This window comes from Miniopterus schreibersii (assembly GCF_964146895.1).
Source record: "Miniopterus schreibersii genome assembly, chromosome: 14".
Classification (NCBI taxonomy): domain Eukaryota; kingdom Metazoa; phylum Chordata; class Mammalia; order Chiroptera; family Miniopteridae; genus Miniopterus; species Miniopterus schreibersii.
Window position 1 is genome coordinate 20,636,947 of NC_138114.1, and position 14,395 is coordinate 20,651,341.

A 14,395-nucleotide genomic window follows, 5' to 3' on the forward strand; every position below is an offset into this window, starting at 1 on the left:
TATTTTTATATATAAATGGGCACTCACCATTTTGTTCTCTCCCTTTTTAAAAACTTTCCCCTCCCATTTATAATTGTGATATAAAGTGTATTTATCTTAGTTAAGACAAAGCAGACTGATTTAAAGAAAAATATTAAGTAAATAGTAGAATAGTTGCTGTAAAATTGTCTGGTAGAGTCTAATATCCATGTTCATCAGTATCCATATTCCCGCTTCCTGTACTCCCAGCCTTCCTTGCCTTTTTTTTTTTTCCCCTTAATGGATGGAGATCAGTGACTGGGATGCAGTGACTTCAGGGTAACTGCGATGGAAATGTCTAAGCTTGTTCTCTGCCAATCAGTCATCCCAGTTAAGCCATAACCAACCCTGGTCTCAGTTTCATGATATGGGAGTATGAACCACAGTATTTGTATTGCCTTTTAGGATTCTGTGCAGTCCTTTGCAGTATTTATTTAGTGACTGCCGTGTATTAGGTGCTTTGCAAATCCTTAAGGAATTATAGTCTCATGGGTAGACAAATATATAAACATTTTCAGTTAATATGACAAGTGTTTAAATTGATGGGGATGCCACAGAGAGGCATTTAACCCAGTTTTAGGAGACTCAGGGAAGGCCTTTTGAAAGAGCTCATTCTCTAACCGAGTGGAAGAGGGGTGCGGGGTGTTAGAAGAGAGCATAGGGGGGATAAATGGTGATGGAAGGAGACTTGACTTGGGGTGGTAAATATATAATACAATATACAGATGATGTATTATAGAATTGTACATCTAAAACCTATATAATTTTATTAACCAGTATCACCCCAATAAATTAAAAAAATAAAACAAAAAAAGAAAGAGGCCATTCTGGACCTTCATCGTGTGGATTAATAAGTTAGCCTGGTGAAGCAGTGTGAACAGATATCCCAGACAGGGGGAACCTGGCACGTAAAGGCATGATGGTGTGATACAGTGTGATGCAGAACATTCAGGAAAGTGCAGGTAACTTTCTGGATTGTAGAAGATAAGGGAATGATTGGAGAGGCCAGGTTATAGAAAGTCTTATATACCATGTTAAGTTTTGACTTTAATCAGATGTATTGAAGAGTTTTAAACAGGGGAATGATAATCAGATTTGCTTTTTTCTGTGGATGCACTGTGGAGAATGGAGTTAATCGATGGAGGCAAAACTGAAAGCAGAGAAACCAGGAAACTGTTGTAGCGGCCCAGGCTAGAGGTGAATGAGGGCAGGGTAGGTTTGGCAGACAGGATGGAGTGACTTGGAGAAGTTTTAGAAAGATTTGCTGGAATTTGGATGCTGATTGGATATGCAGGTTGAGAAGACTGTGAGACAAGAGGGAGGGATCAAGGTAACAGTATAGATGCAAGTGCTATTAACTGAAGTCAGGACCAGAGAGGGAGGATCCAATTCAACAGGACGAAGAGTTGTTCAGTTTTTTAATCCTTACCTGAGGATATGTTTTACCTATTTTAGAGAGAGCGGAATGGAGAGGGTGAGGGAGAGAAACATCAATGTGAGAGAGAAACATTAATTGGTTGCCTTCTGTACATGCCCCAAACAGAGATTGAACCTGAAACCTAGGTATGTCCCCTGACTGGGAGTCGAACTGGCACCCTTTTGGTGCTGGGGATGAAGCTTCAACCAACTGAGGCATACCAGCCAGGACAAGTTGTTTAATTTTTAATATATTGAGCTTTCATAGCCCAGGTTTTAACCAAGCCTTACTGCCTGCTGGATATCCAAACCTGAAGCGTGCGTGAGGAACCAGCTGGGGAGGAATGTGAGGTCAGGCGTGAAGATGTAGACTTGGGATTTACAGTCATATGATGGTGTGGGACCTAAGGGAAAATGACAAGAAAAAACAGTAGAGAGGACCAGGGAGGGGACCATAGCGGACACCAGGGTTTTAGGGGCTGCTGGAGGATGAAAGAAGATATCAAGAAAGAGTCTTGTACTCCAGGCAGGTGGAGGGAGAACCATGTGTTTAGTTCCTTCTGGGCATGGTGAGCCCAGATTAGATTGCAAGGCCAAGTGAATTGTCAGCAAATGTCAAAGGTTCCTGATTATTAGCTGTTTTGACATTGGTGCTTTTTGCCCTTCCCTTCTCCCTTTTCCCACCAATCCAGGGCCTCATGCTGTCTTTGATTGCCAGGTACGAATTACGGGCTGGTAGCCATTTTAATAGCTATTCTGGCCCATTTACTTTTTTAGCAGACAGCAATGTATTTCTTACACAGAGCAACCGATTATGTTAAGTGAAAAACATTCATGTACTTCTGTTTTGCTGTTTTAGGAACTTGTCAGTACTCCCGGAATCAACTTTGTTCAGAGTGGACCAGGAAGAAAAAAATTGTGATATAGATACCCCATTAAGAAATCTTTCCAAATTGATGAAAAATACTGATGCCAGGTTTGTAACAGTGAATGAATCTGAATTTCACCCCATTTTCCTAAGAAATACTACTAAAAGCATTTTTTCTTTTTAGCCAAAAACTTCGAGATATAATCATTGACTTCCGTGAACCCCAGTTTATATCCTACCTCAGTTCTGTTCTTCCACATGATGCAAAGGATACAGTTGCCTCTATTCTAAAAGGTATGCTATAATTAGCGTGTCTGGTTCCATTCATTTTTTTGGTTCTATTTATAATTTAATCTACTTTATAGTCTAGTGTTTTAGTAATTTATATGCATTTGTAGTTACTAGACAAAGTCTCTTTGTAAGTAGTTTACATATATTTTTTAACATCACCATATTTTCTAACTTTGTAAGGATGTATTGAAGAAACTTGAATAGAGGCTGCTTTTCTTATAAAATAGTTAATTTGCTCATTGAAATTCAACATAGCCCAGCCAGCGTGGCTTAGCAGTTGAGCATTGACCTAGGATCCAGGAGATTGAGGTTCGATTCCTGGTCAGGGCACATGCCCGGGTTGTGGGCTTGATCCCCAGCAGGGGGCGTGCAGGAGGCAGCCGATCAATGACTCTTATCATTGATGTTTCTCTCTCTCCCTTCCTCTCTCTGAAAACAACACAAATTTAAATTAAAAAAAAAAAAATCTCACTAAAAAAGAAATTCAACATACTTTTTTCTGTTATTTTAAAATTTAAATGTAGGTTTGAATAAGCCCCAGAGGCAAGCAATGAAAAAGGTACTTCTTTCCAAAGACTACACACTCATCGTGGGCATGCCTGGAACAGGAAAGACCACTACAATATGTACTCTTGTAAGGTTATTATTCTTTTGCTTAGAAACGAAATATGTAAATCAGCTGCTTCTTTGTTCAGAGAATGTGATGTTTGATATCAAAAGGGCTGAATATTAACTCAAAATGCCTTTATTTCAAATTACCTTTTTAGCATGACATGAGAAATAGAAAAGCTAAATCACCAATAGTTATAATCCTGTTGTAGTTTTCTTGCGTTTAGGATTGCCTAAGGTCTCTTTATGTTGGTGGTATATATATCATTGTATGTTTTCCTTCCTTTTAAAAAATGATAAGTTATATGGAGGTGATTGAAATAGATTTTTTTTTCCATATTGGTAGATTTTTGAGTAGTAGTTTATTGATTAATTATAATGATGGTAGCAAATACTTATTGATTGATACTGTGTACCAGGCACTATTCAGAGTTCATATGTATTGAGTTTTATTACTTTCCATATTACTTTCATAAAACATTTTGGCCTTATAATTTTAAAAAAGTTACTTGGTTCAACTCTTGGATGTGCTTCCTATTAAGTTTTCTAATTTTATTAGAAAAATATAAGCATGTTAAAAATTATCTAGAATTAAAAATAATGCTGTTTTCCTTTCTCTTCTTCATTATTAGGTAAGAATTCTGTATGCCTGTGGCTTTAGTGTTTTGTTGACCAGTTATACACACTCTGCTGTTGACAATATTCTTTTGAAGTTAGCGAAGTTTAAAATAGGATTTTTGCGCTTGGGTCAGACTGAGAAGGTACATCCAGGCATCCAGAAATTTACAGAGGAGGAAATTTGCAGATCAAAGTCCATTAAATCCTTAGCCCTTCTAGAAGAACTCTACAATAGTCAAGTAAGTACAGTGTGGTATAAGAATGCTGATACTAATTTCTGTAGTCAGAATGAGGGGAGAGACAGCACGCTGGGAAATTCAGTCATATTGACCAAATTTGCACATGATTAATTCATGTAAACCACAGGACCAACTTACTAATTTATAGTATGCTGTTTACTTCTGAACTGAAATGAGGTTTTTGGTTTATTATTCAGGGATCCCATCTGCTAGTTTAAAATATCCTAGTAATGGATAACTCTGTTTCCCTCACAACACTTCTGACACTAACTACTTGGAGTTAGTGTAGACCCCACAGGTTAAGGGCTTAGTCCCACAACACTGCCCCCTACTTCAGTCCTAAATTGCAAGTCAGGGCCTCTTGTGCTTTTGAACAACTAGCTATAAATTGGGGCTCCCTTGACCCCCTGCTTGGGTTTGATAATTTGCTAGAATGGCTCATAAAACTCAAGAAAATGCTTTACTTATTATTACTGAATATATTATATAGGATACAATTCAGGAACAGCCAAATAGAAGAGATGGGTAGGGTAAGGTATGTGGAATGGCGCATGGAACTTCTATGCCCTCTTTCGGTGAACCACCTCCCAGCACCATGATGTGTTCACCAAACCCTTTTGGGGTTTTTAATGCAGATTCCATATGTAAGCATGATTAATCACTGGCCATTAGCGATTAGCTCAATCCCCAGTCCGTCTTCCCTTCCTGGAGGTGGAGGGATGGATGAAAGTTCTAACCCTCTGGCACCCAGCTCCAATCCTGTGTCAGACCTCATTGCAATAAATTCTGGTTTGGTTGAATGGGGCTTATTATGAATAACAAAACATATCTCTCTCATCCCCTACCATTCAGAAAATTCCAGGGAGCTTTAGGAGCTCTGGGCCAAGAACCAGGACGCATTATTTCACACAATCACACCTAGAAAACTATTAATCAGGATTTTTTTAGTGAGTTTGAATTATAAGTAATGGCACATGAACAGTCTAGTGATGGGTTGTTTTAGATTTTGATATAGAACCTAACATTTTATTATTTAATGTCTATATATTTTTACTGGGAAGTCTTAACTGGTATTTTTGTCTTTTAAAAAAATCATCTAGCTCTAGCCGGTGTGGCTTAGTTGGTTGAGCATTGTCCCACAAAAAGGCCGCCGATTCGATTCCTGGTCAGGGCACATGCCTGGGTTGCATGCTTGATCACCAGTAGCAGGTGTGCAGGAGCCACTGATTGATATTTCTTACATAGATGTTTCTCTCTTTCTCCCTCTCCCTTCCTTTCTCTCTAAAATCAATAAAAACATATTTTAAAAAAAGAAACATTATAAAATAATTTAATTTAATTTAAAAATCATCTAAAATAAATTAGATTTAATAGGATGTTCCTTCAACTCCTTTGTCTAATACTTATGCCAATTATTTTAAAAATTAAACTTTAAAAAAAAAAATTGTCTTTATTGATTTCAGAGAAGAAGGGAGAGGGAGAGAGAGAGAAACACCAATGATGAGTCATTGATCAGCTGCCTCCTGCATGCCCCCTACTGGGGATCAAGCCCGAAACCTGGGCATGTGCCCTGACCAGGAATCGAACCTCGCTCTCCTGGATCATCAGTTCATGCTCAACCACTGAACCGTGCCAGCTGGGCAAAATTAAACTTTTTATTTTGAGATAATTATAGAGTCACATGAAGCTGTAAGAAATAATACAGAGATGTATATTCGTGTATATCCTTTGCCCAATGGTAGCATTTTGTGAAACTGTAGTAAACTATTACAACCAGGATATTGACATTGATACAGAATAGTTAGTTCCATTACCACGAATCACTCATGGTGCACTTTTATAACTATTCCAATTTCTTTCCGACCCCACTCATCCTTAACTCCTGATAATCATTTACCGGTTCTCCATTTCTGCAATTTGTTCATATCAAGAATGGGGGACCTTATCATATAACCTTGGGACAGTTGAAGTCTAGCATCCCCATTCAGCCTCTGCTGGCATTGGTGGGAGGTGAGGCCACAGCTCTTTCTGTGGTGTTTGGCTAGAGTAGAGTGGTTATTGTATAAAAGTTTTCCGTCTTCTAGGCTTTCCCTTTCCCGTTTCTTTGGCTTTTGTTGGAGCTGTTTTTGGTCTAAATTTGAGAATTGTTATAATGCCTAGATAATTTACTTGATTTTTTCAGTTTGTAGTAAAAAATTAAATATTTTTTATGCTATGTCTCAGAATTAAATAATATTGGGGTATTCCAGTTATTGGGGACAAAAATCTTTTTTCTATCTCTTAATTTGAAAAATGAGAAAAAAGAAGTTACATTGCTTGGACATATTAAATAACTGATCTGTTTTCTTTGTTTTTAGCTTATAGTTGCAACAACATGTATGGGAATAAACCATCCAATATTTTCCCGTAAAGTTTTTGATTTTTGTATTGTGGATGAAGCCTCTCAAATTAGCCAACCTGTTTGTCTAGGGCCACTTTTTTTTTCACGGAGATTTGTGTTGGTGGGGGATCATCAGCAGCTTCCTCCCCTGGTGCTAAACCGTGAAGCAAGGTAAGCAGACACTGAAGTTTTAATTTTAAACTAGATTCTTTTTTAAGGGACAGTTAACAGTATACTGATACCCCTGAATTTATGTTGACAGAGCTCTTGGCATGAGTGAAAGCTTATTCAAGAGGCTGGAGCGGAATGAAAATGCTGTCGTACAATTAACTGTTCAGTACAGAATGAATAGGTACTCGTAACAGTGTCAGCTATGAGTGATTTTCATGTTTGTTTTCTTCTGCCAAAACTAAAATTATTTTTGTAATTCCCTTAGTAAAATTATGTCCTTAAGTAATAAACTGACATATGAAGGAAAGCTGGAATGTGGGTCGGACAAAGTGGCCAACGCAGTGATAAACCTACCTAACTTTAAAGATGTGAAGCTGGAGCTGGAATTTTATGCTGATTATTCTGAAAATCCTTGGTTGATTGGAGTATTTGAACCAAACAATCCTGTTTGTTTTCTTAATACAGACCAGGTAAGAAACCAATCTTTTTTTTTTTTTTAGTTTTTCTCCTATTATTTAAATTCCTGTTTTCAGCAGCAAATGCTTCACTAGAGCTCATCAGTTGAAACTAGTATAGTTCTTGTACACTTTTGCAACACATACAAAACAGTTTTTTGTAGATCAGGTATCATTGGGGGGAGGTTTTTCTGAGGATCAATAGGTGTCATAAACTTTTAAAGTGGGAAAGCTAGAAAGTGAACTCAGGTGTATAATTACATTTCCTAGAAAATAAACTGGATTAATACTGTCAAAGGGCTGGGTTTACAAATAGACAGAAGATACAATAAATTTTTGTCCTTTTAAGGACTTTTTAAAAAATAGACTTTATTTTCTAGAGTAGTTTTAAGTTCATAGCACAATTGAGCTGAAAGTAAGGAGGTTTCCCATGTACCTCCTGACTCCACAAATGCACGTAAAAACCTCTATACAAACTTGGCATTAAACAAAAATCTTCACAAGGGCTTTAAATGATTTATCATTTCTAGGAACTAAGAACAAAGTTTTGACCCCATATTCCTACAGTTTGTTTTATTTTATTTATTTTTTAAAATGTATTTTTATTGATTTCAGAGAGAGGAAGGGAGAGGGGGAGAGAGAGAAATATCAGTGATGAGAGAGTCATTGATCGGCTGCCTGTTGCAGGGATCAAGCCTGCAAGCTTGGGCAAGTGCCCTGACCGGGAATTGAACCTCTATCTCCTGGATCATAGGTTGATGCTCAACTGCTGAGCCACGCCAGCCAGGCTACATTTTGTTTTATATATTGCTTCTCAGCATTGATTTGGAAGTCTTTACACAAGTTCAAATAAAAATATAGTGGCCAATTATACATATGCATGTTACTCTAAAATATGTCATTTGTTATTAAGATGGGTAGAGTTAGCTGATTGTTAAAAATAAGCCTCACTGTGCATACCATGTTGGAATTTCCATTCTCTTAGGTATTGCCCTGAGCATTTCAGGTTCAAGAATTACACCTAAGGGCAAGCACATTCTGGGAAATTTATTTAGATAAGCTGATCTCACAAATGACTGCTTTTATAAACCACAATTCTAATTTATTAGTTATAATTTACAATTATTTACCTCAACAATGATCACTCAGGTTCTTTATTTTTGCTACTCAGGTTTTCTCTTTCTTAGCATCAGGATTCCAAATAAGTTGTATTAAAAATAATCAAGGTTAGGCCTGGCTAGCGTGGCTCACTGGTTGAGCATCGACCTATCATGCAGGAGATCGAGGTTCAGTTTGAGTCCTGGTCAGGGCACATGCCCGGGATGTGGGCTCAATCCCCAGTAGGGGGCATGCAGGAGGCAGCCGATCAATGACTCATCATTGATGTTTCTATCTCTCTCTCTCCCTCTCCCTTCCTCTCTGAAATCAATAAAGATATATTAAAAAATAATAATAATCAAGGTTAGCCCTGGCCCATGTGGCTCAGTTGGTTGGAGCGACCTTCTCTGCACTGAAAGGTTGCAGGTTTGAGTCCCATCAGGGCAATGGGGGTTCAATCCCTGGTTGGTCTCTCACATAAGTGTTTCTTTCTCTCTCTTCTTCCCTCTCTAAAGTAAAATCATCATCATCATCATCATCATCAAGGTTAGTTAGGGATATGTAGGAGCAAAATAGTCCTTGGAGAGTTTTACCAGGTATTGTAGAACCTGGAGAACTTGATCTCATCCATTATTTTTATAAAAGGCAACAAGAAAATGCAAAGAGCACAGACAGAGCCAGATCTAAGTTTTGATTCCTAGTGCCATGATTTATGTGACACCTTGATGAAATTACTTACTTTTCTTGCCTTTGATTCCTTAAAATGGGGATTACAAAGTAAAGCATGTGAAACCCAATGTGTGGTCGGCTTTCATAGAACTTTTAGTCTCAGCTGTGGCATGGTCGTGATGGTTGCCGCCGGTGGCTCTCTGAAAGTGAACAATCTCATTCATTTTTGTTAATTCTTTTACCTTCAGCTTTTAGGGTGAAATTTTTCAACTGTCTCCACAACTGGCATTACAGTCTCTGTAGCTACCTGTGTGCTCTTAACTTTAGAGATTTTTTATAAGCAGGATGCATATTTTTCTGTTTAGGTACCAGCACCAGAACAAGTTGAAAAGGGTGGTGTGAGCAATATAACAGAAGCCAAACTCATAGTTTTCCTGACCTCAACTTTTATTAAGGTAATTTAGAATTTTATTTTGAGGGCAAATTAATATTCACCAAGTAATAGAATGTTAAAATGCAAGGAACTTAAGATGTAGTGGCATTTTGCCCTTGTTTATTAAAATAAGAGGACTGAAGCCTGATTGTTTCATTTTGAGAAAATTTACCTCAGACACATAATTTTTTATAACGGATTTCCTTTTAGGATAAATTTTTGTAACATCAAATAATTCTGATTGTGTCAATTATAGTGCTGTAGTCAGTATGATTGGGGACTGGAAACTTCAGTGTAAGGGATGGTAGAAAGTGAAATGTATTTCTTTATACTTTTTTTGGTATGGCAGCATTGTTCTAGTGGCCTGCAAACCATTTTACTGCCACGAACCTCTAAAAATCAAAGGAGCAATGTTTGAGGAAATTATTTCATCTCAGGAAATGTGAATGTCGATTTAGAACAAGTTCAATAATTGTATTTACTCCTTGTGGTAGGAATCTCTATTATAAACATCAGTTGAGCACATTATGTAGTGAACATTTAATTTGATACATTTAGTAAAGCTTAAATAACAAAAATCAATATTTAAAATTTTAAATTGTGTCCTTCTCTGTTTAGGCTGGATGTAATCCCTCTGATATTGGTATCATTGCACCATATAGGCAGCAGTTAAAGATCATCAATGATTTATTGGCACAGTCTTCTGTTGGGGCAGTTGAAGTTAATACAGTAGACAAGTACCAAGGAAGAGACAAAAGTATCATTCTGGTATCTTTTGTTAGAAGTAATCAAGATGGAACTGTGAGTAAATTGTATTTTCTATTGATTTGTCTGGGACATACTTCTTTCCCCTTTTTTAAAAAAAATTGTGGTAAAAACACAGAACATAAAATTTACCACCTTAACTGTTTTTAAGTGTATAGTTCAGTAGTGTTAAGTATATTCACATTGTTGTCCAGAACTGTCTCATTTTGCACACTGAAACTCTATACCCATGAATAACAACTCCCTAATTCCTTCTCCTTCCAGCCCCTGGCAGCCATCATTCTGCTTTCTGTCTCTAGGAATTGGACTACTCTAGGCACCTTATATAAGTTGAATCATACAGTATTTGTCCTTTATAAGTGGCTTACTTCACTTAGAATAATGTTCTCAAGGTTCATCCATGTTGTAGCATGCAGCAGAATTTCCTTCCTTTTAAAGGCTGAATAATATTCCTTTGCATACATATATCACATTTTGTTTATCCACGTATCCATCAATACACACATTTGGGTTGCTTCCACCTCTTGGCTGTTGCATTTGGGGCATTTTAAACATAAAGGCTTCCTTAGATATACGTTCAGATTAATAGATAATTCCAGTTTTTGTATTTTTTTTGGTATTTTTACCTCTTTGTGATTAATTTTTCTTGATTATGTGATATTCCATATGGTTTTAAAAATGTACATAGTAAAAAGTCTCCCTTATACTCTGTTTCTCTTCTACTCAGTTCTTATCCTCACACATAATCACATTTTTAGTTTTATGGATAATCATCTAGATTTTCGTAGGCATATACAAGCAGATGTGAATCAGTATTCATAGTTCCCTCCTTTTTACACAAAAGGTAATATATATACTATTCTGGACTTTGCTTTTCCACCTAATAAAATAGCTTAGAGATTTTTCATGTCAGTAGGTAGAAAGAGATTTTATTCCGGCCTTATTGTTGTAGTTTTCCATTATATATATGTGTCAAGGTATATTTAACCACTCCCCTGAGTCTTCTACTATGTTCATTACTGTTACAAACAATGCTACAGTGAGTGGCGATAGCTCTACTTTTTCATTTTTTAAAAAAAATATATCTTTACTGACTTCAGAGAGAGGAAAGGAGAGGGAGAGAAAGAGATAGAAACATCAATGATGAGAGAATCATCGATTGGCTGCCTCCCTCACGCCCCGACTGGGGATGGAGCCGGCAACCGGGTCACATGCCCTGACCAGGAATCAAACCGTGATCACCTGGATACTAGGTCGACGCTCAACCACTGAGCCACGCCCGGCCGGGCTCATTTTTATTATATGTATTTAATAATTTTCAATTAAGGCTATTATATCACATCTAAGATAAAATATTTGAAGTTGACAGTTGTGGGCAAGTTTTACCACCTGTCTAGATTTTTTAAATATGTTGAATCTTTTTTGCAATATATGTTTTTATTTATTTATTTATTTATTTATTTATTTATTTATTTATTTATTTATATTAAATTTTATTGTGGTCACATTGGTTAATAGGAGCATGTAGGTTTCAGGTGTGGATATCTATGTACAAGATCTTTATATTGCACTACGTGCCCACTACCCAAAGTCAAATCATCTTCCGCCTCTTCAGCCCCTACCCCGCCCAGTATATGTTTTTTAAAGTAATAAAATAACCTTCCCTAGTGGTCTAGTGGTTAGGATTAAAAGTAATAAAATAGTTGAAGACAAATTGTGTTCCTTGCCAGAACAAATTCAAGATAACTCAAATAATTGAAAATTGTATTTCTTTCAGCTTGGTGAACTCTTGAAAGATTGGAGACGTCTTAATGTTGCTATAACCAGAGCCAAACATAAACTGATTCTCCTGGGATGTGTGTCCTCGCTAAACCGCTATCCTCCTTTGGGGAAGCTACTTTGTCATCTAAACTCAGAAAAATTAATATCCTTTTTGTTTTCTATATGGTCACATTTGATTGTGCTATTTTGAATACTTAGTTTATGTACTTGTGTAAATTAAAACTCAGTGTCTTGTGTTGTCCATGGGCATATTTCAAAGATCTGATTCTACAACGGGGAGAGAGAAAACAATTCACAGAAGTAATTTTAAGCAACAAGTGAAATAATGAAGGTGATGGGGAAGGATAGTTGATGAAGTGAGAAAGGGGAAGAAAAGGGACTTGATCTGTTGCCTGATGAACAGGGGCATGATTTCTAGACACATCTAGGAAAACTGGTTATCTTTTCTGGTTCCTCTCACCCCAATTTGTAATCTTCTTTAAAAATTTTAGAACAAAGCATTATATTAAAAAATGGAGCCCTGGCTGGTGTGGCTCAGTTGATTGGAGCATCAACTGGTACATGGAAAGGTGGTGGGTTCGATTCCCTGTCATACCCAGGTTGGGGGTTCAATCCCGGTCAGGGCACGTTTCGGGAGGTAGCAGATCGATGTCTGTCACATTGATGGTTTCTTTCTTCCACCCTCCCTCCTTCCCTCCCTCCCTTTCTTCCTCTCTAAAATCCATAAAAAGCATATCCTCAGGTGAGGAGGAAAAAAAATAATTATTCCTTGTCATATTGTAGTTTATTTTAAAATCAGACCATTTTTTTTAAAAAAACAAAACATTGATGTGAGAGAGAAACATAAATTGGTTGCCTCCCTTAACATGCCCTGACTGGGAATCAAACCCTTGACCCTTTTGGTGTATAGGAAAATGATCCAATCAACTGAGCCACCCAGCCAGGGCAAAAACAGATCATTTAAAAAAATTATATGAAGGTGTTAGGCTAAGATACATAAACCTTATTGCTTAAGTACAATATTATTCATAGAATGCCATAAAAATCTTTGTAATTTTTTAACAGTTCTGTAAACCAAATTACAAAATATTAAATAATAGTGTCATAATTTAAAAAAAAAGATATGCCTTTATTGATCTCAGCAAGAGGAAGGAGGGGGAGAGAGAGAGAAACATCAGCGATGAGTCATTGATCAGCTGCCTCCTGCACGCCCCCTACTGGGGAATCGAGCCCGAAACCTGGGCATGTGTCCTGACTGGGAATCAAACTGTGATGTCCTGGATGATCTCCTGGATTGTAGGTTGATGTTCAACCGCTGAGCTGGGCTGGCATAAATCTTTTTATGTGATTCCATAGTGTGTTAAATATATCTTCCTTAATTTATTTTACATCATTGATCTTCCATCAGGAGAACATGAAAGCCTTTGTCATGTACTGGGTGATTTTCAAAGAAGGTGAAGCACTGTTTTCCTAGTTTTTTTCATACTAGCATAGTGATCTCCTAACAATTGCCTATTATTAGTAATTTGGACATGCTGTAAAATCAGTGCCTGGTTAGGTTGAGGAGATAACTTTTATCCCAAGGGTATGAAATGATGTAAATGTGCTCCCTTTCAGAGTTCCAGTTGTTATTTTTTTATTTTTACTTTTGGTATAATCTTGTTAAACATAAAGATCTATCATCATACACAACTTAACAGTATTTTTTCAGTACAGGTGTACCCAAAACTGAAAAGCCTAAATTTATAGTACTATATATGTATTTTTGTGTGACCTACAAAGAATATGCTAAATGTTTACCTGCTTTAGAGATGTATATTTTTGGGATCTGGGTGTAAAATTTCAGGATTAATTTGATTTTGTAGATTATTACCATATTTTGTTTATTTGAAATACAGGTAAAGAAATTTGATTTGTTTTTATAATTTAAGCACAGTCTTGTGGTGATGAGGACATAGATGTTTGTGTTTTCTACATTTTGAGGTCCCTGATCCAAAGGCCATTTTGCTGTTTTTACCCTGACGTTTGCTTTCTGATGTCAGATATGTTTTCACTTGAAACTTAGTCTTTTAAATTGATTATTTTAAATTAATTTCTGATTCTCTCTTGCTGTTCCATTTGTTATTTTTAGTATTCAGTATTCTAGAGTAGATTTTGATATAAAAGAAAATAATTCGTGTTCTTCTTTAGAAAAGAGATTTTGTTTGCTGAACTGATGACAAATTAAAAATGTATATCCCTGTTTTCACCTATTTATGTTCATATGCCTCTATTTTGGGGCATTACTCGATTTTCCCTCTGTGTATAAAGATGTTTTGTAAAACAAAATTACCTCAAAGTACTTAATTATGTATATGGTGGCCAGTTTTAACCTTAGTGTATCCATCTTCTGGGGGGAAAGTTCTAATTTCTCTCAGTTGCTTCTACCTCACATGTTTTTAAAAAATTATTACTGAAAGTTTTTATTAAATAAATTGTTTTCTACTGTTTGATCTTACTGTATCAATTATTAATACTGAATAATAATTAAGTTCAGGGTTGTCCAGCGTTTTTCCCCAGTAATGACAAGTGAAATAATGCTCT

General features: G+C 36.6%; 1 protein-coding gene across 3 annotated transcripts in view; it reads left to right on the forward strand.

Annotated features, from left to right (window-relative positions):
• The window catches only part of DNA2 (DNA replication helicase/nuclease 2), a 38,438-nt gene extending 24,137 nt beyond the window's left edge, over positions 1 to 14,301 (forward strand). For all 3 annotated transcript variants that reach the window (XM_081157718.1, XM_081157719.1, XM_081157720.1), the window contains 11 exons: positions 2,294 to 2,410; positions 2,487 to 2,596; positions 3,118 to 3,227; positions 3,835 to 4,059; positions 6,417 to 6,610; positions 6,702 to 6,791; positions 6,876 to 7,080; positions 9,198 to 9,287; positions 9,884 to 10,066; positions 11,808 to 11,954; positions 13,202 to 14,301. In XM_081157718.1, the coding sequence (XP_081013844.1) occupies positions 2,294 to 2,410; positions 2,487 to 2,596; positions 3,118 to 3,227; positions 3,835 to 4,059; positions 6,417 to 6,610; positions 6,702 to 6,791; positions 6,876 to 7,080; positions 9,198 to 9,287; positions 9,884 to 10,066; positions 11,808 to 11,954; positions 13,202 to 13,270 (1,540 nt within the window). In that variant the 3' untranslated portion in view covers positions 13,271 to 14,301. The remainder of the gene's footprint in view (positions 1 to 2,293; positions 2,411 to 2,486; positions 2,597 to 3,117; positions 3,228 to 3,834; positions 4,060 to 6,416; positions 6,611 to 6,701; positions 6,792 to 6,875; positions 7,081 to 9,197; positions 9,288 to 9,883; positions 10,067 to 11,807; positions 11,955 to 13,201) is intronic.
• Positions 14,302 to 14,395: the final 94 nt, after the last annotated feature.